Source organism: Podarcis vaucheri (assembly GCF_965113315.1).
Source record: "Podarcis vaucheri genome assembly, chromosome: 13".
Lineage (NCBI taxonomy): Eukaryota > Metazoa > Chordata > Lepidosauria > Squamata > Lacertidae > Podarcis > Podarcis vaucheri.
The window spans coordinates 3,202,389-3,223,714 of record NC_138751.1 but is presented as its reverse complement, the minus strand read 5'-3'; the positions used below and the strand labels follow the sequence as shown (position 1 = coordinate 3,223,714).

The window sequence follows — 21,326 nt, the reverse complement described above, 5'->3', positions numbered from 1 at the left end:
TTCCACAGGGCGGGCGCCACCACCGAGAAGGCCCTCTGCCTGGTTCCCTGTAGCTTTGCTTCTCGCAATGAGGGAACCGCCAGAAGGCCCTCAGAGCTGGACCTCAGCGTCCGGGCAGAATGATGGGGGTGGAGACGCTCCTTCAGGTATACTGGACTGAGGCCGTTTAGGGCTTTGAATGTCAACACCAGCACTTTGAATTGTGCTCGGAAACGTCCTGGGAGCCAATGTAGGTCTTTCAAGACCGGTGTTATATGGTCTCGGCGGCCGCTCCCAGTGCCCAGCCTAGCTGCCGCATTCTGGATTAGTTGTAGTTTCCGAGTCACCTTCAAAGGTAGCCCCATGTAGAGCACATTGCAGTAGTCCAAGCGGGAGATAACCAGAGCATGCACCACTCTGGCGAGACAGTCCGCGGGCAGGTAGGGTCTCATCCTGCGTACCAGGTGGAGTTGGTAGACAGCTGCCCTGGACACAGATTTGACCTGTGCCTTTAAACAGTTTTCACCCGCAAAGAGTCCTGGGAAACGTAGTTTGGTCACTGGGGCTGAGTGTGGTGAGGAGAGTCGTATTTCCCCCCATTGAACTACAATTCCCAGAGTCCCCCGGGAAGCGGCGTTGAACTGGCATGGCTTCCCCCCAAGGAATTCTGGGAGTATCAGGATTTTTGAGTTGCTTTGGTGGGGCACGGTCCCGAAAAAGGTTGGTCTAATCTATGCTGTGACTGCACTGCCTGATTATAAAAACAAACAAATTCAAAGCTCGTTACCAAATCAATAAAATTATCATGAAAGAAAAACGTTTTAAACATTCCCAAAATAATTAAGAATAAGAATATAACTCTTAGCAGCAAAACAACTATGGTGGTAGCGTGGTTCTCAAACTTAATCCGTTCCGGAAGTCCGTTCCAAAACCAAAGCGTTCCAAAACCGAGGCGCGCTTTCCCATAGAAAGCTATGCAAAACGGATTAATCCGTTCCAGACTTCAAAAAACAACCCCTAAAACAGCAGTTTCACATGGATTTTACTATCTAACGAGACGGTTGATCCATAAAATGAAAGCAATAAACAATGTACTGCACTCACACAATCAATCAATCAATTAGTAGCTGAACTGGGTTCCACACAGTCACAAAAGAAAAAAGAGCTGCAAAAACACAAACGCAAAATAAATAGCAAAAACGGACAGACCTCAGCATAACACTCAAAACAAGCATAACACTCAAAACGGAGTATGTTCGGCTTCCGAAAAAGGTTCGCAAACTGGAACACATACTTCGAGGTCTGCAGTGTTTGGGTTCCAAGTTGTTTGAGAACCGAGGTACCACTCTACTTCAAAGTCATGTTTTTATACTATATTTTACGCTGCTTTTACACTTAAGTGTTTTGAATTTGTCGTTAGCCGCCCGGAGCCCATTTTTTGAACTGGGAAGGGCAGGATATAAATAAAAATCTATTATTATTATCATTTATAAAAGTCGACGCGGTTTGCCAAAAGGACAAAGCGGTAAAATTACCGGTAAAAACCGTGAGAAACGGAAACGTTCCGGAAATAGACAATGATGACAAGGTGCCCCCTTTCTTTGCGAAATGGTTCTGTTTATTTGCTGTGGAAGAGGCTGAGCGGCCTGGCAAACCCCGTGGTCTCCATGCTGGCTGCTCTCTGGCGACTCAGCCGTTCATCTCGCACACCCAGTTGTAGCGGCGGTTACAGTTCTCGTTGCTCCATAGCCCGTCGCGGTACAGATGGGCACAGTGGGCCGGGTGGTAGGGCATTTCGACGGAAAAGCTATCCGGTTCCCCCAGCCGCCAGTCTCTGCAACGAGAGCGAGAGCGTGATAGGAATTTTGAGGTCTTAGATATATGGTAACGTTCATAAGCGTACCAACCAAGCACGTACATAGATCAGCAGAGGAAGACCGGCCTGGAACCTTTTTTTTTTCTGGTTAGCTAATTTTATTTACAACCTGAATTAAAGTCTCTGTAAAATGAAGCCATTTGTAGATCTCCCAGGAGCTTAGAACAAACTATTCAAGTTATTCTTCATCATCAGGAGGGATTCCCAGCTCTTCATCTGTCCACTGAGAAGCATCTGGATAAGGAAAGTGACCCAGCACAATATCAGGATCATGCCAGAAGTTCCACAGGATCCAGAACCACATGAGCGCACTGAGCACTTCCCCCTTTATCTGATGGGCCGGCGGAGGCTCTACATAGTGGCGGTACTTGAAGACGTGCGCCTCTCCACTTGCGCGCCGGACTCCCGTAGTCGCGCCAGAACCGCTTTGGGCACGTAGGACCCGGGCGGCCAAGCGCAACCCGCCGCCCATCCGCCACAGAGACCCCGCCATCCTGGCTGCCGCCGGCGGAGCCCTTCCGCCTGGAACCATTTTGATTCCCAAACTGAGCAAATGTTTTCTCTGCAAGGTCAAAGTGGGAAACCTCCCCATTGTCTCTTTCCTCACAAATCCTGTCTTAAGGGCACCTTTAAGATATGAATTTCAACAACCTCAGATATGCAACAGACACAACCTTGATGGCAGAAAGTGAGGAGGAATTAAAGAACCTTTGAATGAGGGTGAAAGAGGAGAGCGCAAAATATGGTCTGAAGCTCAACATCAAAAAAACCAAAGATCATGGCCACTGGGCCCATCACCTCCTGGCAAATAGAAGGGGAAGAAATGGAGGCAGTGAGAGATTTTACTTTCTTGGGCTCCATAATCACTGCAGATGGTGACAGCAGTCACGAAATTAAAAGACGCCTGCTCCTTGGGAGAAAAGCAATGACAAACCTATGCAGCATCTTAAAAAGCAGAGACATCACCTTGCCGACAAAGGTCCATATAGTTAAAGCTCTGGTTTTCCCAGTAGTGATGTACGGAAGTGAGAGCTAGACCATAAAGAAGGCTGATCGCCGAAGAACTGATGCTTTTGGATTCTGGTGCTGGAGGAGACTCTTGAAAGTCCCATGGACTGCGAGAAGATCCAACCTCTCCATTCTGAAGGAAATCAGCCCTGAGTGCTCACTGGAAGGACAGATCCTGAAGCTGAGGCTCCAAGACTTTGGCCACCTCATGAGAAGAGAAGACTCCCTGGAAAAGACCCTGATGTTGGGAAAGATGGAGGGCACAAGGAGAAGGGGACGACAGAGGACGAGATGGTGGGACAGTGTTCTCGAGGCTACGAACATCAGTTTGACCAAACTGCGGGAGGCAGTGGAAGACAGGAGGGCCTGGCGTGCTCTGGTCCAGGGGGTCACGAAGAGTCGGGCACGACTAAACGACTAAACAACAACATCTGAGGGGTGGTCTTAGGTTACACCCCTTCTGTGATGTATGTACGATGTTTCTGTGGGTGGTCTTGATCTACAGGGTGGCAATTTCAAAAGTCTTTATAAGGCCTTGCGTGCCATTATTCTAGGTTTCTCCTCCCTCCTGCGTGTGGTGAGCGAGGACCCTGTTGCAACAGATCAATAAAGATCAGGCTTACTAGCTGCTTTGCTTCTCAATATTCTCTGGTTGTGCCTCTGTTATCTTCTCCTACCAATAGGGAACCAGTGTAAGGACTCTATATGGGCTCTTGGATACCCCATAAGGGAAAAGGGCAATTTTTGTTTACAACAAGAGGAAGGAAGGGAAAATGGCAGCCCGAGCAAAACTGTCACGCACCTTGAATGCTCCTGCGAAGGTTCAGATCAGATCAGAGAGCCACATACAACAAAAAATAATATTTGGAATATACTGGACCCCATTAAAGGTAAAGATAAAAGGACCCCTGACCGTTAGGTCCAGTCGTGGCCGACTCTGGGGTTGTGGCGCTCATCTCGCTTTACTGACCAAGGGAGCCGGCGTACAGCTTCCGGGTCATGTGGCCAGCAGGACTAAGGCGCTTCTGGCGAACCAGAGCAGCGCACGGAAACACCGTTTACCTTCCCGCCGGAGAGGTACCTATTTATCTACTTGCACTTTGACGTGCTTTTGAACTGCTAGGTTGGCAGGAGCAGGGACTGAGCAACGGGAGCTCACCCCGTCATTGCGGGGATTCGAACCGCCGACCTTCTGATCGGCAAGTCCTAGGCTCTGTGGTTTAACCCACAGCGCCACCTGCGTCCCACGTGCATGGGTAGAAGAATCTAAAAAGCCTAGGCTAGGGTGGCCCATGGACCAGAAGTTTTGTATTTAGTGATAACTCTGGAAGTCTGCACTTAGTTCTGACCCGACTAAGCCTCCTAGAGTAACATCCTTACCCCATCAACCGCCCTCCCCACACAAGGGGGAGCCGCCACCACCCACTTTGGGCAACTGAGAAAAATGGCAGTCTAGGGTGTCACGAGGCTGCTGCTCTATGGTTTCGCCGGAGCGTCTTGTGGGTTTGGGGCTCGGAGGGGCAGTGCTCACCTGGAGTACTGTGTCCAGTTCTGGGCGCCACAGTTCAAGAAGGACACTGACAAACTGGAACGTGTCCAGAGGAGGGCAACCAAAATGGTCAAAGGCCTGGAAACGATGCCTTATGAGGAACGGCTAAGGGAGCTGGGCATGTTTAGCCTGGAGAAGAGGAGGTTAAGGGGTGATATGATAGCCATGTTCAAATATATAAAAGGATGTCACATAGAGGAGGGACAAAGGTTGTTTTCTGCTGCTCCAGAGAAGCGGACACGGAGCAATGGATCCAAACTACAAGAAAGAAGATTCCCCCTAAACATTAGGAAGAACTTCCTGACAGTAAGAGGTGTTCGACAGTGGAATTTGCTGCCAAGGAGTGTGGTGGAGTCTCCTACTTTGGAGGTCTTTAAGCAGAGGCTTGACAACCATATGTCAGGAGTGCTCTGGTGGTGTTTCCTGCTTGGCAGGGGGTTGGACTCGATGGCCCTTGTGGTCTCTTCCAACTCTAGGATTCTATGATTCTAGGGTCAAACTCACATTCTGCGGATGGTGTAGCCCGTCCCATCCACCCACTTCCAGACGCCGCTAGCCATGGTCAAGCCGATCCAGGTGTTCCGGGGCTTTGTGAGTTGGGCCACAAATTGCTGGCGAGAGAGAGAGGAAAGAAGAAAAAAGTGGAGTCACCGGGGGCAGATTGCGGTTTTAGTTGGCGCTATTAATTGCATTTCTTGGGGCTCGTCCATAGTTCCTTTCGCACTTCCTAGGAAAAATCCATGTGATTTAGCGTTGGATCGGAACAAACATCCGTTGCATTTTCCACGGTTTGCTGTTTGTCCCAATTCAGCAGTAATAATAATCAATCAATCAATCAATCTTCATTACGGTCCAGAGACCCAACAAATCGTTACAAAGCAATGCACAATTCAGACATGATTTCTTATTTATACCCCGCCCATCTGGCTGAGTTTCCCCAGCCACTCTAGGCAGCCCCCAACAGAAAACACGATAAAATTTCCAACATTAAAAACATCCCTGAACAGGGCTGCCTTCAGATGTCTTCTGAAAGTCAGATACAGTGGTACCTCTAGATGCGAACAGGATCCGTTCTGGAGCCCCGTTCGCATCTAGAAGCAAATGTAACCCGTGTCTGTGCGTGTCATGTTTCAGCGCTTCTGCGCATATGCGTGACATCATTTTGAGCGTCTGCACATGTGGCGAAACCCGGAAGTAACGTGCTCCGTTACTTCCGGGTTGCCGCGAAGCGCAACTCGAACGCGCCCATCTCGAAGCACATTCAACCTGAGGTATGACTGTAGTTGTTTATTTCCTTGACATATGACGGGAGGGCGTTCCACAGGGCGGGCGCCACCACCGAGAAGGCCCTCAGCCTGGTTCCCTGTCACCTCACTTCTCGCAGCCAGAAGGCCCTCGGCGCTAGACCCAGGTGTCCGGGGTGGAGACGCTCCTTCAGGTTTACTGGGCCTTTGAGGCCATTTAGGGCTTTCAAGGTCAGCGCCAACACTTTGAATTGTGTTCGGAAACGTACTGGAACCGATGCAGATCTCTCAGGACTGGTGTTCTGTGGTCTCCCAGTCCCCAGTCCGGCTGCCGCATTCGGGATTAGTTGCAGTTTCCGGGTCACCTTCAAAGGTGTTTCTCCCGCCTAGAGTTCGGGCCAACTTACCTGCTCCAGGTAGCTGGTGATGATGACCAGGTGAGCATCTTTATCTTCGCAGTCCAGCTTGGCTTCGTCCCAAGACTTGTCCGTTTTGGAGAGCCAGTAGCAGCTGTGACTAAACGGGAGCCACCCTTTTAGGCAGCAGTGGCTTCCCACTTTGGGGGGGGGGGGAGTAAAGAATGACAGAGAGGTCAAACTCTGATCCACACTGCCTTACGAAAAAGAGTTGGCAGGTGAAGATCGCTTTGAGGATTTGCAAGGCATTCCTTCGGTCGTTTCCCCCTATGGGATAGCTGGTAAAAACTTCACAGAACCATAGAATCGTATACAGTGGTACCTTGGTTTTCGAACTTAATCCGCTCCGGAATCCCGTTCCAAAACCAAAGCGTTCCAAAACCAAGGCACCCTTTCCCATAGAAAGTAACGCAAAACGGATTAATCCGTTCCAGACTTTTAAAAGCAACCCCTTAAAAAACAGCAACTGAACATGAATTTTACTATCTAACGAAACCATAAAATGAAAGCAGTAACTGAACATGAATTTTACTATCTAACGAAACCATAAAATGAAAGCAGTAATCAATGTACTGTACTATAAAATAAATAAGACAGTATTGTAGATGATAAAAAATTAAAAAATAATAATTCTTAGCTGCACTAATCAGAGTCCTTGTTTGGATTTGGGGCTTTTATCCGTTTCCGCAGTCACACAATCGATCAATCAGTAGCCGAACTGGGTTCCACACAGTCACAAAAACAAATGAACCGAAAAAGCCTCAAAAACGAAAACGCCAAATAAATAGCAAAAACAAAAGCGCCAAATATAGCGGCACCTTGGTTCTCAAAGTCTGTTTGACTTCCGAAATGTTCAAAAACCAAGGCGCAGCTTCTGATTGGTGCAGGCGCCCTGGAATCAATAGCTGACAGCCGCGTCGGACGTTCGGCTTCTGAGAAACGTTTGAAAACCGGAACATGTACTTCTGGGTTTTCTGTGTTTGGGAACCAAGGTACTGCTGTAGTTGGAAGGGACACCAAAGCTCATCTAGTCCAACCCCCCTGGAATGTAAGAATCTCAGCGGAAGCTTTCCTGACAGATGGCCATCCAGTCCCTGCTTAAAATGACCATCAAGGAAAGAGAGGGAGACCGTTCCACTTTCAAACAGCTCTTAATGCAAGGAAATCCTTCCTGATGTTTAGTCTTGTCACTTGAAGCCACGGGTTCGAGTCCTGCCCTCCAGAGCAGGAGAAAACAAGCTCGCTCCATGGGGCAGACCTTGAGATATTTGAAGATGGCTCCCGTATCTCCTCTCAGTCTCCTCTTTTCCAGGCTAAACACACCCAGCTCCCTCAACCGTTCCTCATACGGCTTGTTTTCCAAACCCGTGGCCACCTTGGTTGCCCTGCTCTGCACACCTTCCAGCTTGTCCATCTCCTCTTTAAAATGGGGTGCCCAGAACCCAAACGGAGAACGAGGTCATTTGGAGTATTTGAAAGACAGGTTCCCCAATATGTACTCTAATCCGCTGAAGAAGCCACTTCCCATTATTATTATTATTATTATTATTATTATTATTATTATTATTATTATTTCGTACCGCCCTTCATCCAAGGATCACAGGGCAATTTGCAAGATAAAAACACCGAAATGCACACTTGATGACTTGGAGACACTGATAATAATAATAATAATAATAATAATAATAATAATAATAATAATAATAATTTATTATTTATACCCCGCCCATCTGGCTGAGTTTCCCCAGCCACTCTGGGCAGTTCCCAATCAAGTATTAAAAACAATACAGCGTTAAATATTAAAAACTTCCCTGAACAGGGCTGCCTTCCGATGTCTTTTAAAGATAGGATAGCTACTTATTTCCTTCACATCTGGAGGGAGGGTGTTCCACAGGGCGGGCGCCACCACCAAGAAGGTCCTCTGTCTGGTTCCCTGTAGCTTTGCTTCTCGCAATGAGGGAACCGCCAGAAGGCCCTCGGAGCTGGACCTCAGCGTCTGGGCAGAACGATGGGGGTGGAGACGCTCCTTCAGGTCTACTGGGCCTTTGAGGCCGTTTAGGGCTTTCAAGGTCAGGACCAACACTTTGAATTGTGCTCGGAAACATCCTGGGAGCCAATGAAGGTCTTTCAAGACCGGTGTTATGTGGTCTCCCAGTCCCCAGTCTGGCTGCCGCATTCTGGATTAGTTGCAGTTTCCGGGTCACCTTCAAAGGTAGCCCCACATAGAGCACATTGAAGTAGTCCAAGCGGGAGATAACCAGAGCATGCGCCACTCTGGCCAGACAGTCTGCGGGCAGGGAGGGTCTCATCCTGCGCACCAGATGGAGCTGGTAGACAGCCACCCTGGACACAAAACTGACCTGCACCTCCATGGACAGCGGTGAGTCCAAAATGACTCCCAGGCTGCGCACCTGATCCTTCAGGGGCACAGTTGCCCCATTCAGGACCAGGGAATTATTGCATGATCCCCCTTTCCACAGTTATGCACCCCCCTTTTCCAGACAGACGCTTGAGCACTGCTCCCCGATTAATTCCTGACCTGTCTTGTTGCTTTTAATGCTCTCCACTTCGCAATTCTGGGTCCGCACGCTGGTCCGCAGTTTAGAGATCTGCTCCTGGAACCGGGTCTTCACTGGATCAGGCCAAAGGCAAATGAGGGTGATTCAGTATGATTCTTCTTGAAACCCCCCCCCAACAAAAATCTTCAAGGACTGACCGTTTTCTAAGCACAGGGCTTTTAAATGGGCTATGCTGTTTTCGTTACCTGCATTTTAAAGATTTGTTTTCTCACATGGTTTTAATTTTGTTATGGCTTAATTGCTTTTTAACATAGCTGTCATCTTTCCCCTTTTCTTGCGAGGAATCCTATTCAGAATAAGGGAATTTCCCTTAAAAAAAGGAAAACGTTGGCAGCTATGCTTTTTAATCATTATCTCTTATGTGTTTTTTTTTATTTTTGTATTCCATATACTTTTTGTAGACAATAACTACCTCGGGCACCGGAAAATGTGGGATATAAAATTAGTAGTAGTAGTAAGGTAAAGGTAAAGGGACTTCTGACCAGTAGGTCCAGTCGTGGCCGACTCTGGGGTTGCGGCGCTCATCTCACTTTATTGGCTGAGGGAGCCGGCGTACAGCTTCCGGGTCATGTGGCCGGGTCATGTGGACGCAAGTGGCGCTGTGGGTTAAACCACAGAGCCTAGGACTTGCCGATCACAAGGTCGGTGGTTCGAATCCCCGCGACAGGGTGAGCTCCCGTTACTCGGCCCCTGCTCCTGCCAACCTAGCAGTTCGAAAGCACTTCAAGTACAAGTAGATAAATAGGTACCGCTCTGGCAGGAAGGTCAACGGCGTTTCCGTGCGCTGCTCTGGTTCGCCAGAAGCGGCTCAGTCCTGCTGGCCACATGACCCGGAAGCTGTACGCGAGCTCCCTCGGCCAGTAAAGCGAGATGAGCGCCGCAACCCCAGAGTCGGCCACGACTGGACCTAATGGTCAGGGGTCCCTTTACCTTATCATTATTAGAAATAATAATAGCAGCAAGAAAATAGTTACTAACCTAAATTAATAACTAAAAAGTACAGCCTGCCCTGAATCCAGGTACAATCACCACCTCCCCTCACACGGGGGGGACGACCCACATCTGTCTCACAGCTGCTTCTGCGCGGACGTACCTTCCTTCGCCTCTTCGGTCAGGTTTTGCACCATATGTTCAATCTTCACCAGTTGCTTCAAATCCTCTGCCTCTGGAACCAGCAGAAAGAGGTGAGGTTGGGGGAAATGGTTTGGGGATGTTGCAGGAATTTATGTACAGGTTGGGGGGGTGTTTGCCCCTCCAGCAGATATCATGCACGTGCAGCCCACTACCAAAACCAGCACAATCGCTTTTTTGGCTTTTGTGATTTCCCCCGCAAAACACTTCACCACAGTTTCTTCCTGTCTATTCAAAGGGCTTTTGCTGCACGATACCAAATGTAAGAATTCACTGATCAATGGATCTCTGTACTGGCTCACTGGGAAAACTTCAGAAATTCATCTAGACCTGTGAGCTCAGCTCCTCAGCAGCCCCTCTGCCTGAGTGATAATCCCTGGCATCCTGATACCTGAGTGCCAGACAGGTGGCCATTCCAGAAAGAACAAACCCAGGTGAAGAGAAAAGGGTGGGATTCACTTGGCTGGGAAACAGGGAAATGTAAATATCTCTTTTCTTACACTTGATGGGTGTTTGGCGCAGGGCAAGGGGAACCATGGGGCAGGGTCCAGGATGCTCAGATTCCTGCCACCAGACCTCCCCTTTCATGATGTAACCATGATGTAGTTTGGGGGGGTGTAACATGGGGATTAGGTAAAGGTAAAGGGACTCCTGACCATTAGGTCTTGCCAATCAGAAGGTCGGCGGTTCGAATCCCTGCAATGACGGGGTGAGCTCCCGTTGCTCTGTCCCTGCTCCTGCCAACCTAGCAGTTCGAAAGCACGTCAAAGTGCAAGTAGATAAATAGGTACCGCTCCGGCGGGAAGGTAAACGGCGTTTCCGTGTGCTGCTCTGGTTCGCCAGAAGCGGCTTAGTTCTGCTGGCCACATAACCCGGAAGCTGTACACCGGCTCCCTCGGTCTATAAAGCGAGATGAGCGCTGCAACCCCAGAGTCAGCCATGACTGGACCTAATGGTCAGGGGTCCCTTTACCTTTACCTTACACCTGGAAAGAAGATCTGCTTCCTGGACTCACCCTTCTTTTTCAGAGAGGTGATCTCCGCCGAGACCGTGCGGTTGACGCTTTTCAAAGTCTCCTCCATTCCTTTCAATTCACCGACAGATTTCCGACCTGGGGAGAGGGAGCAAAGTTCAAAACTCCCATTCTTCTAGGCGCTTTTTGCTTTTTAAAAATATTTTTAATTAATTTTTCATTAATAAGAATCCAATATGTTCTGAGAAAGGGTGGTAGATGAATTTAATAAGCCCACCAATCAAAGCGGCTGAGGGGGCGCCGGTGGGGGGGGTGACAGTCGATCTGAAAGGAGGACTGGTCCTAAATGGTTGTGTTCTTTTTTTAACATATTTTTTATTAAATTTTTCCATATTTCATTTAATTCACAACTTATATTATTTGCTCAAAGTGAGTTTTGACTTCTATCTCTCTTTCTGACATCCCTATAACCTATAACATATCTTTCGCATTCCCATAATCACTTCTTTATCTATAATCACCTTAAGAAATCACATTCTTATTTATAAATCAGCATCTTAAATTCACTTTACAAAACATTTCACGTTAAGGCTACAAACGTTTTTAAATGAGTTCAATTTTCTTTCAGATAATGATTAAATTTACTCCAGTCCTTTTGATATTTTTCTTCCTAATTCTCCCCGTCGGCTTCGTCAACTCCACAAATTCTACCATTTTTATTCTCCAGTCTTCCAATGTAGGGAGTTTTCGCTGCTTCCACCTTCGAGCCAGGAGGATTCTCGCTGCCGTTGTGGCATACATAAATAGATTTACATCTTTTTTATAAATTTCTCCATCAATTAGCCCTAATAAGAATGCCTCTGGTTTTTTGCAGAAATTATATTTTAGTATCTTTTTTAATTCATTGTAGATAATATCCCAGAAAGGCCTTAACCTTAGCACAGGACCACCACATATGTAGGAAGTTCCCTTCCTTCACCTAACATTTCCAACATAATTTACCTGACACCTAAATTGTTGCGTTCTTCTGAGTTCGCCACCCCACAATCGTGGACTCCACACCAGGGGGTACCCTTTTGCCAGGGTAATGGGTGGCGCTGGTGGCACAGAGCCTAGGACTTGCCGATCAGAAGGTCGGCGGTTCGAGTCCCCGCGACGGGGTGAGCTCTCATTGCTTTCTCCCAGCTCCTGCCCACTTGGCAGTTTGAAAGCACGTCAAAGTGCAAGTAGATAAATAGCTACCGCTCTGGCGGGAAGGTGTAGCAGGAAACCCCCCCCCCAATCATTCAGTTTGTACAAACTTCACGCACACTCACACTCACACACTACATACGCTACGCTTCTGTTATAAATTCATAGAAAATCAACCATACATCGGATTTGCACTGTTCCACTTTTATTTTACTCCATGAAGGAAGGACTACAAAATGGGGAATACAGGCCAGCCATAATCCTTTCACCATCCCAGCACATCCACAGGAGCCCTGCCCAGTTGCTATGCCAACCCTGATGGTCCTAGACAGAAGACCATCAAGGTCACAAAGAACTTGCATATGGGAGTGGATTCTGCATGGACTGGAACAAAGGACAATGATCAGATCTTCCCTCTGGGGGCAGGAAACTGCAAACTCCCCATTGTCACCTGGAAAGTACTCATGGCGAGGGGGAAAGGGGGAACCAGCCAGGTGACAGGACACTCAGGTTACCACCACAACTCCTCCCTCAACCCCTCCTTTCTGTAATGTATGCATGATGTTTCTGGGGGTGGGCTTGAGCTAGAGGATGGGAATTTCAAAAGTCTTTATAAGGTCTTGCACACCATCTTTCTGGGTCTTTCATCTCGCCTGCAAGTGAGGGGAGCACCCTGTTGCAACAGTTCAATAAAGGCCAAGCCTACAGGCTGCTGATTTGCTCCAATTTACTCTGGTTGGTGTCTTTACTTTTTGTCCAAGAGAGCCCTCGGATTTTTCCGGTAACAAAGGTAAACGGCATTTCTGTGCGCTGCTCTGGTTCTCCAGAAGCGGCTTAGTCCTGCTGGCCACATGACCCAGAAGCTGTATGCCGGCTCCCTCGGCCAGTAAAGCGAAATGAGCACCGCAACCCCAGAGTCAGTCACGACTGGACCTAATGGTCAGGGATCCCTTGACCTTTATCTTTACCCCTCATTGCCACACCCGCACCCGAGGAGCCGGATATCTCACCCGCTGAGCCACTACTCACCTGTTAAGCCGAACACGGCGACGGCAATGGTGAAGACGCAGACGAGTCCCAGCAGGATGAACACCAGGCGGTGGCCAGGGCAGACGCGCCGTCCCCAGGAGTCCGAGGGGCGCAGGCCGAATTCTGCAGGGATAAAGAAGCTTTTTCAGCCTTTTCCTGCCTTACCACCTTGACCGCATGCGGTGCTGGAGGAGACTCTTGAGAGTCCCATGGACTGCAAGAAGATCCAACCTCTCCATTCTGAAGGAAATCAGCCCTGAGTGCTCACTGGAAGGACAGATCCTGAAGCTGAGGCTCCAAGACTTTGGCCACCTCATGAGAAGAGAAGACGCCCTGGAAAAGACCCTGATGTTGGGAAGGATGGAGGGCGCAAGGAGAAGGGGACGACAGAGGACGAGATGGTGGGACAGTGTTCTCGAAGCTACCAGCATGAGTTTGACCAAACTGTGGGAGGCAGTGGAAGACAGGAGGGCCTGGCGTGCTCTGGTCCAGGGGGTCACGAAGAGGCAGACACGACTAAATGACTAAACAACAACAAAGAACATAGGTTGGCAAACTAATTCGCCGGGGGCCAGATCTTGCCCAATCGCCTTCTCAGTCCAGCCTGCGGACGGACCAGGAATCAGCGTGTTTTTACATGAGTCGAATGTGTCCTTTTATTTAAAATGCATCTCTGGGTTATGTGTGGAGCATAGGAATTTGTTAATTTCCCCCGCAAAAAAATATAGTCCAGCCCCCCACAAGGTCTGAGGGACGGTGGACCGGACCCCTGCTGAAAAAGTTTGCTGACCCCTGTCCAAGTATTTCAGAGTTGGATGGGACCCCCAAAGGTCATCTAACCGAACCCCAGGCCATGCAGAAATTACAGCGGAAGAATCCCTTACAGGTGGCCATCCGACCTCTGGGCTCATCTACACCGGTCAATTAAAACATTTAAAATGTGTTATAGGCAACGCTTTCGCTTTTGGACAGCGCTTAGCTCAGCAGCAAAAAGAGCCATCGCCTGGCCCTAAAGGGTTAACTTTGGGTGAATCGCCAATGTGTTGAGGAGCCTGGCATTGGAATTGTAAGTGCCAGCAGAGGGCACTATAGAGCAGAGATGTCGACAAGAAATTGCATTGAGAGCCACTATAATGTTTTTTAATGCGTTTTTTTCCAGATCGGTGTAGATCCAGCCTCAGTCTAAGATCCTACGCAGAAGGAGATTCCTGCAACTTTGCCAACAAGGCTTTAAAGAGCAGATCTTTATCCCAGTACTGAAACGAAATCTTGAATTGTTTTTAAATGTGAGTGTGGTTTTTATATACGGAATTGGTTTATAGATGGAACTGTTTTTCTTTTTTATATACAGTGGTACCTCAGGTTAAGTACTTAATTCGTTCTGGAGGTCTGTTCTTAACCTGAAACTGTTTTTAACCTGATGCGCCACTTTAGCTAATGGGACTTGCCGATCAGAAGGTCGGCGGTTCGAATCCCCGCGATGGGGTGAGCTCCTGTTTCTCGGTCCCTGCTCCTGCCAACCTAGCAGTTCGAAAGCACACCAGTGCAAGTAGATAAATAGGTACCGCTCCAGTGGGAAGGTAAATGGTGTTTCCGTTTCCGTGTGCTACTCTGGTTCGCCAGAAGTGGCTTAGTCCTGCTGGCCACATGACCCGGAAGCTGTAAGCCGGATCTCTCGGCCAATAAAGCGAGATGAGCGCCGCAACCCCAGAGTCAGCCACAACTGGACCTAATGGTCAGGGGTCTTTTATCTCGGGTTAAGAACTTAATTCGTTCCGGAGGTCCGTTCTTAACCTGAAACTGTTCTTAACCTGAAGCACCACTTTAGCTAATGGGGCCTCCTGCTGCTGCCGCTGCACGATTTCTGTTCTCATCCTGAAGCAAAGTTCTTAACACGAGGTACTATTTCTGGGTTAGCAGAGTCTGTAACCTGAAGCATATGTAACCTGAAGCATATGTAACCTGAGGTACCACTGTATTAACCTGTGTTTTATACACACACACACACACACACACACACACACACACACACACTGTTTTTGGACCTGTTTTGGGGTTGCATCCACTTTCTAAACTCCTGGGTATGTTTTCCTGGTTAAGAATATTTTTCGCAGGCGCCGATCAAGTTCCCACCTGATATCAATTGGCAGGGAGTTCCAGAGGTGCCGCCACATAAAAAAAAGATTGATTTCTTACAGAAGTGGAATGGGTTTTTATGTGGCACCGTCGCTTGGGCGCATACGGGGTAAGAAATATGGTGAAATACACAAGATGGGTGTTTGCGAAAGACAGAGAAGCAGGATGGACAGAGAAACGTACCTCCGCTGTTCCGATCCTCCTCCTCCTTGTCCTCCATATTTGGGGATCTAGTGTCTTTGCAACGCTTGATCACTCGGGGTCAGAGAGGGCATGAGAAACCTGGAACCAGAAGGATGGGATTTTGAAGGCAAAAATCCTGCCCCCTGCAACATAAATCTTGGCTACATCCATGCTTTCAAAGTACAGTAGTGGATTTCTCTGAGTTTATAGTAACAAACCAACCAACCTCAAAGTCAATAGATCCCACAAGCCAGACGTCTGTCCAGCTCCCTCCCAGTTGATTTAGGCCAGATATTGGCAAGGCAAAGTCCAAAACGCCGCCTTCAAATTGGGAAATTCCTCGTCATCAGACACACAGATTTAAAATACACAGATTAATAAACACATCCTCAATCATTAACACAGGCTCTCTCTAAAAATGAAATAAAACAGGCACCGGGCTTTGGGTGGTGGTTTAACACCCCAGAAGGAAAAGCAGGATGTTAATTGCTGCAGCCATCAGATTAAACGTATTTCACTGAAATTAGTTTCCAAATAGGCTGCGATTCCAAAGAGTTCGCAACCACAATCCATTTTAATTCTTTGCATTATTTCAGCCGGAAAAACCCTGGGGTCTCAGTTTGACAAGAATTTTGGCTTCCTTGCATTAACCTGGAGCTAAGATTTAAGTGAAAACATTGGCTACTGATGACCACAATTGTTTGATATCGACGCACTGAAATTTCCAAATGGGGGGAAAAACTGATTTAATGCCCTAGAGTTGGAGAAGACACCTCAAAATTCAACGCCCAAAATTACTGCTCTAAAGAGAAAACAAAACTGAGCTACAGAATATTTCCTGGTGGTGGGGAAAACACACAAAACAGACTGCAATCTGAATGCTCCCGTTTGATTTTCCAGTATGAGCAAATGGATTTGTTTCAGACCCAGATATTTTTCACCCTGCTAGGAGTCGTCTGGAACGTAAGAGCACGAGAAGAACTCTGCAGGATCAGCCCCGTGGCCCATCGAGTCCAGGATCCTGTTCTCACAGTGGCCAACCGGATGCCCATCGTAGGAAACCCGCGATCAGGATTCGAACACGAGACCCGCTCCCCCCTCTTGTGGTTGGATTCAGAAGCCTTGGCGGCAGGGCACAGGCATTCTGCCTAGTAGCCACCAATAGCCCTCTCCATTAATTCTCTTTTAAAGCCGTCACTGCCTCCAGTGGCAGGGAGTTCCGCAGTCCAACTCTGCACTGAATCTGCAATATTCAGCTTCCTCGAATGCCCATGCATATAAATGTTATACAGACCTCTTCTCACGTCCCCTTTCGCTCGCCTTTTTCTCCAAACTCAGAAGTCCCAAACGCTGCAACTTTTCCTTACTCAGAGGTCGCTCCTCAGCTCCCCCAACACTTCCCTTTCAGAAAAAAACCCACAAGCGGAGATAAAATTCTCGAGCCGGACGCACGTGGGGGGGAAACACAACGATCCGTTTCTCCCGACTGCGTCCAGATTTTTGGAACCAATCAATGTTTCTACGGCTCCAGCAAATGGATCATTATCTCCTCAAAAGGACTGACAGGCAGCCCTTTTGGATTGGCTCCCAAAGGGAGTTGAAGCATCGAGCCAAAAGGGACCCAGGGGTCATCTAGCCCAACCCCGTGCTGTTGCAGGATTTTTCCCAGACAGACACGGGTTCAACAAGGAAGGTCCGATTTATTGACTGCACAGGGCTCCAGTGAGATACATCTGAAAAGGCTGGAAGCTTCGATTAGCGGCTGGGGGCTGCTTTTATAGTAAAAGACTATAAAATCTCCTACGGGATTATTTCAGAAATGAGGAACCTCTATCAGGCAGGCAAAAAAATAAAAAAGCAGAACTATACTCATGCAGGCAAGAGAAACAGAACTTTTTTAGCTTCCCTTCCTGTCCTGCGTGCCCCAAACTGTGAGCACGTGAAGATTTCTCGTTGAAACTGCTGATCTGTGCAAGTTTAAAAACAGACACTGCAGGGGTACCTCCATTTACGAACTTAATCCGTTCCGGATGTCCATTTCTTTTTTATATATATAATTATTTTTATTGGAAATGTTATTTACAACATAACATGAGCAATACAGAAATCCACCCTCATTAAACGTGAACAAACATACAATTAGCATAACATAGAACAAATTTGTTGTTGTTGTTGAGCCGTTTAGTCATGTCCGACTCTTTGTGACCCCCTGGACCAGAGCACGCCAGGCACTCCTGTCTTCCACTGCCTCCCACAGTTGGGTCAAACTCATGCTGGTAGCTTCGAGAACACTGTCCAACCATCTCGTCCTCCGTCATCCCCGTCTCCTTGTGCCCTCCATCTTTCCCAACATCAGGGTCTTTTCCAGGGAGTCTTCTCTTCTCATGAGGTGGCCAAAGTCTTGGAGCCTCAGCTTCAGGATCTGTCCTTCCAGTGAGCACTCAGGGCTGATTTCCTTCAGAATGGAGAGGTTGGATCTTCTTGCAGTCCATGGGACTCTCCAGAGTCTCCTCCAGCACCATAACTCAAAAGCATCCATTCTTCGGCGATCAGCCTTCTTGATGGTCCAGCTCTCACTTCCATACATCACTACTAGGAAAACCAGAGCTTTAACTATACGGACCTTTGTTGGCAAGGTGATGTCTCTACTTTTTAAGTAGGTTTGTCTCTGTTAATCTAGCCAGTTCAATATACTCTTAACAATTTGTCATGCCATTCCCTTTTTGTTGGCACAGTTTCTTTTTCCCAGTTTTTAGCAATTCGGATCCTTGCCGCTCCTGTGGCATAGAGGAATAAAAAAGAAAAATACGGATGTCCATTCTTAAACCGAAACTGTTCTTAAACCGAGGAGCGCTTTCCCAAATGAGGTGCCCTTCCACCGTTTGGATTCAGTTCTTAGACCGAGATAAAGTTCGCAAACCAGGACACTGTTTCCGGAGTTCGTAAACCGAATTGTTCGTAAAACGGACTGTTCTTAAAACCGAGGTGCCACTGTAGTTAGCTCACCCTGCCTGACAGACGCGTGTCAGGCTTCTTGCCATAGTTGGCTTATTACACAGTGGTACCTCGGGTTAAACCACAGAGCCTAGGACTTGCCAATCAGAAGGTCGGTGGTTCGAATCCCCACGACGGGGTGAGCTCCCATTGCTTGGTCTCTGCTCCTGCCAACCTAGCAGTCAAAGTGCAAGTAGATAAAGAGGTACCGCTCCGGCAGGAAGGTAAATGGCATTTCCATGCGCTGCTCTGGTTTTCCAGAAGCCGCTTAGTCATGCTGGCCACATGACGCGGAAGCAAGATGAGCGCCGCAACCCCAGAGTCGGCCACAACTGGACCTAATGGTCAGGGGTACCTTTACCTTTACCTTGGGTTAAGTACTTAATTCATTCTGGTGGTCCGTTCTTAACCTGAAACTGTTCTTAACCTGAAGCACCACTTTAGCTAACGGGGCCTCCTGCTGCTGCTGCGCCACTGCTGCACGATTTCTGTTCTCATCCTGATGCAAAGTTCTTAACCCGAGGTACTATTTCTGGGTGAGCGGAGTCTGTAACCTGAAGCGTCCGTAACCCGAGGTACCACTGCAACACAAACATCCTGTCTCCATCACTTCCCACTCTGTGGAATCAAAACATATGTGGAAGACAACAATCCCGTGACTGCAGTCACGGAGCAGGAATTCTAACAATCCCTGCCCACTCCTGCTTGCACGCAAGTAGGAGTTGGATCGGGGCTGCTCCGATAGGCAGCATGAAGCTGCCCGTCACAGCTTAGTTTCTGGGGTCAGGGAAGGTGGAGGCAGCCCGGAAACTCCATCTTCGAGCCCCTGTACCACCATCTCATGGGGACTTCTGAGCAGCTCCTGAAGCCAGCAAGACCCAACTGCTCTGGGCTGCTGAGACTGCTGCTGCTGCGTTTCCCGGGGACATTAGATGAAATCCGGGGACATTCCCGGGATGGAATTTCTTCCAGGACTTCTTCGCAAATCCGGGGACTGTCCCCAGGAAACGGGGACGCCTGGTAACCCTAGGGTAGAATCCTAGAGTTGGAAGAGACCACAAGGGCCATCGAGTCCAACCCCCTGCCAAGCAGGAAACACCATCAGAGCACTCCTGACATATGGTTGTCAAGCCAGATGTGGTGTAGTGGTTAAGAGCGGTAGTCACGTAATCTGGGGAACCGGGTTCGCGTCTCCGTTCCTCCACTTGCAGCTGCTGGGTGACCTTGGGCCAGTCACACTTCTCTGAAGTCTCTCAGCCCCACTCACCTCACAGAGTGTTTGTTGTGGGGGAGGAAGGGAAAGGAGATTGTTAGCCGCTTTGAGACTCCTGAAGGGGAGTGAAAGGCGGGTTATCAAATCCAAACTCTTCTTCTTCTGCTTAAAGACCTCCAAAGAAGGAGACTCCACCACACTCCTTGGCAGCAAATTCCACTGTCGAACAGCTCTTACTGTCAGGAAGTTCTTCCTAATGTTGAGGTGGAATCTTCTTTCTTGTAGTTTGGATCCATTGCTCCGTGTCCGCTTCTCTGGAGCAGCAGAAAATAACCTTTCTCCCTCCTCTATGTGACATCCTTCTATATATTTGAACATGGCTATCATATCACCCCTTAACCTCCTCTTCTCCAGGCTAAACATGCTTAAAGACCTCCAAAGAGTAGAGGATCTACAGGCCAGAGGGGCTAGAATAATAATAATAATAATAATAATAATAATAATAATAATAATAATAATAATAATAATTTATTATTTGTACCCCGCCCATCTGGCTGGGTTTCCCCAGCCACTCTGGGCGGCTTCCAACAAAGATTGGAAATACGTTAAAATACCTTCTTTTTACCTGTTTTTTCTGTCTCTCTATGGGTCCGTTTGCTGTCACCCTTCCCCACGGAGACTTTCGCTATGGACTCCTCGCCCCCAATCTTTGAACTGTCAACATCGCTCATCTGCCATGCCCAAATTTAGAACTTTCCGGCTGCGGGGAAGGGAGAAATCCTTTTGCTGGCTCCAACACAGCGAGCCCTGGACCCTGCGCCACAATACACAGGCCAACTTAAGCATGGCTAATAATGTTCTAACAACGTACCGTTGTCACATGCATGTCTGTGCATGTGATGGAGTGAATGTCTGCGGGTGGCGGGTGGGATCTGCTGCAGTCGTGAGCAGAGGATCCGTGGTTCCCCTTCCTTCCCTCCTCCATGGTTACAGAGCATGGATCCACATGGATCCTCAGGATTTTTGCATTGGGCTACTCCAAACTCACTGTCAGGTCACATGTCTGTGGCCACAGCATGAACCACAAAAATCATATATCCACTATTTCGTTTAGAATATTTTTTCCTTGTTTTCCTCCTCTAAAAACTACGTGTGTGTTATGGTCTGGTGCGTATTATAGAGCGGAAAATACGGTTTCACAGTTCTTGAATAAAGAACATATGGCGGAGATACAACTGATAAAACAAATCAATATTTTATGAACAAAATTAGAGAAGGTAGTCAATCAATATTACTGAGGCAAACGAGATTTTCATTAGCCCCCAATCCTGCAATAATAGAAGCTCAAAGCGTAGCAACAAACCAAGACAATTTAGTCAATTGGTATAGAACAGGGGTAGGCAACCTAAGACCCGGGGGCCGGATCCAGCCCAATTGCCCTCTAAATCCGGCCCACGGACGGTCCGGGAATCAGCGTGTTTTTACATGAGTAGAATGTGTCCTTTTATTTAAAATGCATCTCTGGGTTATTTGTGGGGCACAGGAATTCGTTCATTTCCCCCAAAAAAATATAGTCTGGTCCCCCACATGGTCTGAGGTGATGGTGGACTGGCCCCCTCTGCCCTTGTAATAAAAATTTAAGGTCTTATATATAAAACAAATGTTCATAAATGGACCAATGTCTGGAGCAGCACGGGAAGACCGCCCTGAAACCATTTTGACTCCCCAACTGACCAAATGTTTTCTCTGCAAGGAGGGAGGGAGTGGGGGAACCTTCCCATTGTCTCAGGAATTGGGAAATCGCCATCTCAAAGGAATGGGCAGA

General features: G+C 48.1%; 1 protein-coding gene and 1 long non-coding RNA gene across 4 annotated transcripts in view; one reads left to right on the top strand and one right to left on the bottom strand.

Annotated features, from left to right (window-relative positions):
• Window positions 1-796, top strand: part of LOC309518142 — a 169,915-nt gene extending 169,119 nt beyond the window's left edge. For both annotated transcript variants that reach the window (XR_014213352.1, XR_014213353.1), the window contains one exon: window positions 476-796. This is a non-coding gene — a long non-coding RNA (uncharacterized lncRNA). The remainder of the gene's footprint in view (window positions 1-475) is intronic.
• Window positions 797-1,575: 779 nt separating this feature from the next.
• On the bottom strand, window positions 1,576-20,254 carry LOC309518069 (asialoglycoprotein receptor 1-like). Of its 2 annotated transcripts, none has more exons than XM_082197886.1 (9): window positions 20,127-20,254; window positions 15,295-15,393; window positions 12,976-13,098; window positions 10,798-10,893; window positions 9,745-9,816; window positions 8,612-8,704; window positions 6,064-6,212; window positions 4,917-5,023; window positions 1,576-1,813 (listed from the first exon to the last, which is right to left on the bottom strand). In XM_082197886.1, exons 2-9 carry the CDS (start codon window positions 15,329-15,331, stop codon window positions 1,669-1,671), a joined length of 822 nt encoding a protein of 273 aa, XP_082054012.1. In that variant the 5' UTR covers window positions 15,332-15,393; window positions 20,127-20,254; the 3' UTR covers window positions 1,576-1,668. The 2 variants fall into 2 exon arrangements, with proteins under 2 accessions (XP_082054012.1, XP_082054013.1); XM_082197887.1 differs by lacking the exon at window positions 20,127-20,254 and adding an exon at window positions 16,589-17,060.
• Between the last annotated feature and the right edge of the window lie 1,072 nt (window positions 20,255-21,326).

Coding starts and splice junctions, on each gene's coding strand:
- LOC309518069 (XM_082197886.1), bottom strand. CDS start 15,331: ATGGAGGACAAGGAGGAGGAGGATCGGAACAGCGGAG. Junction 10,894..12,975: donor CGCCGTGTTCGGCTTAACAG/GTGAGTAGTGGC, acceptor CCCTCTCCCCAG/GTCGGAAATCTGTCGGTGAA. Junction 1,814..4,916: donor GGCTACACCATCCGCAGAAT/GTGAGTTTGACC, acceptor CTCTCGTTGCAG/AGACTGGCGGCTGGGGGAAC.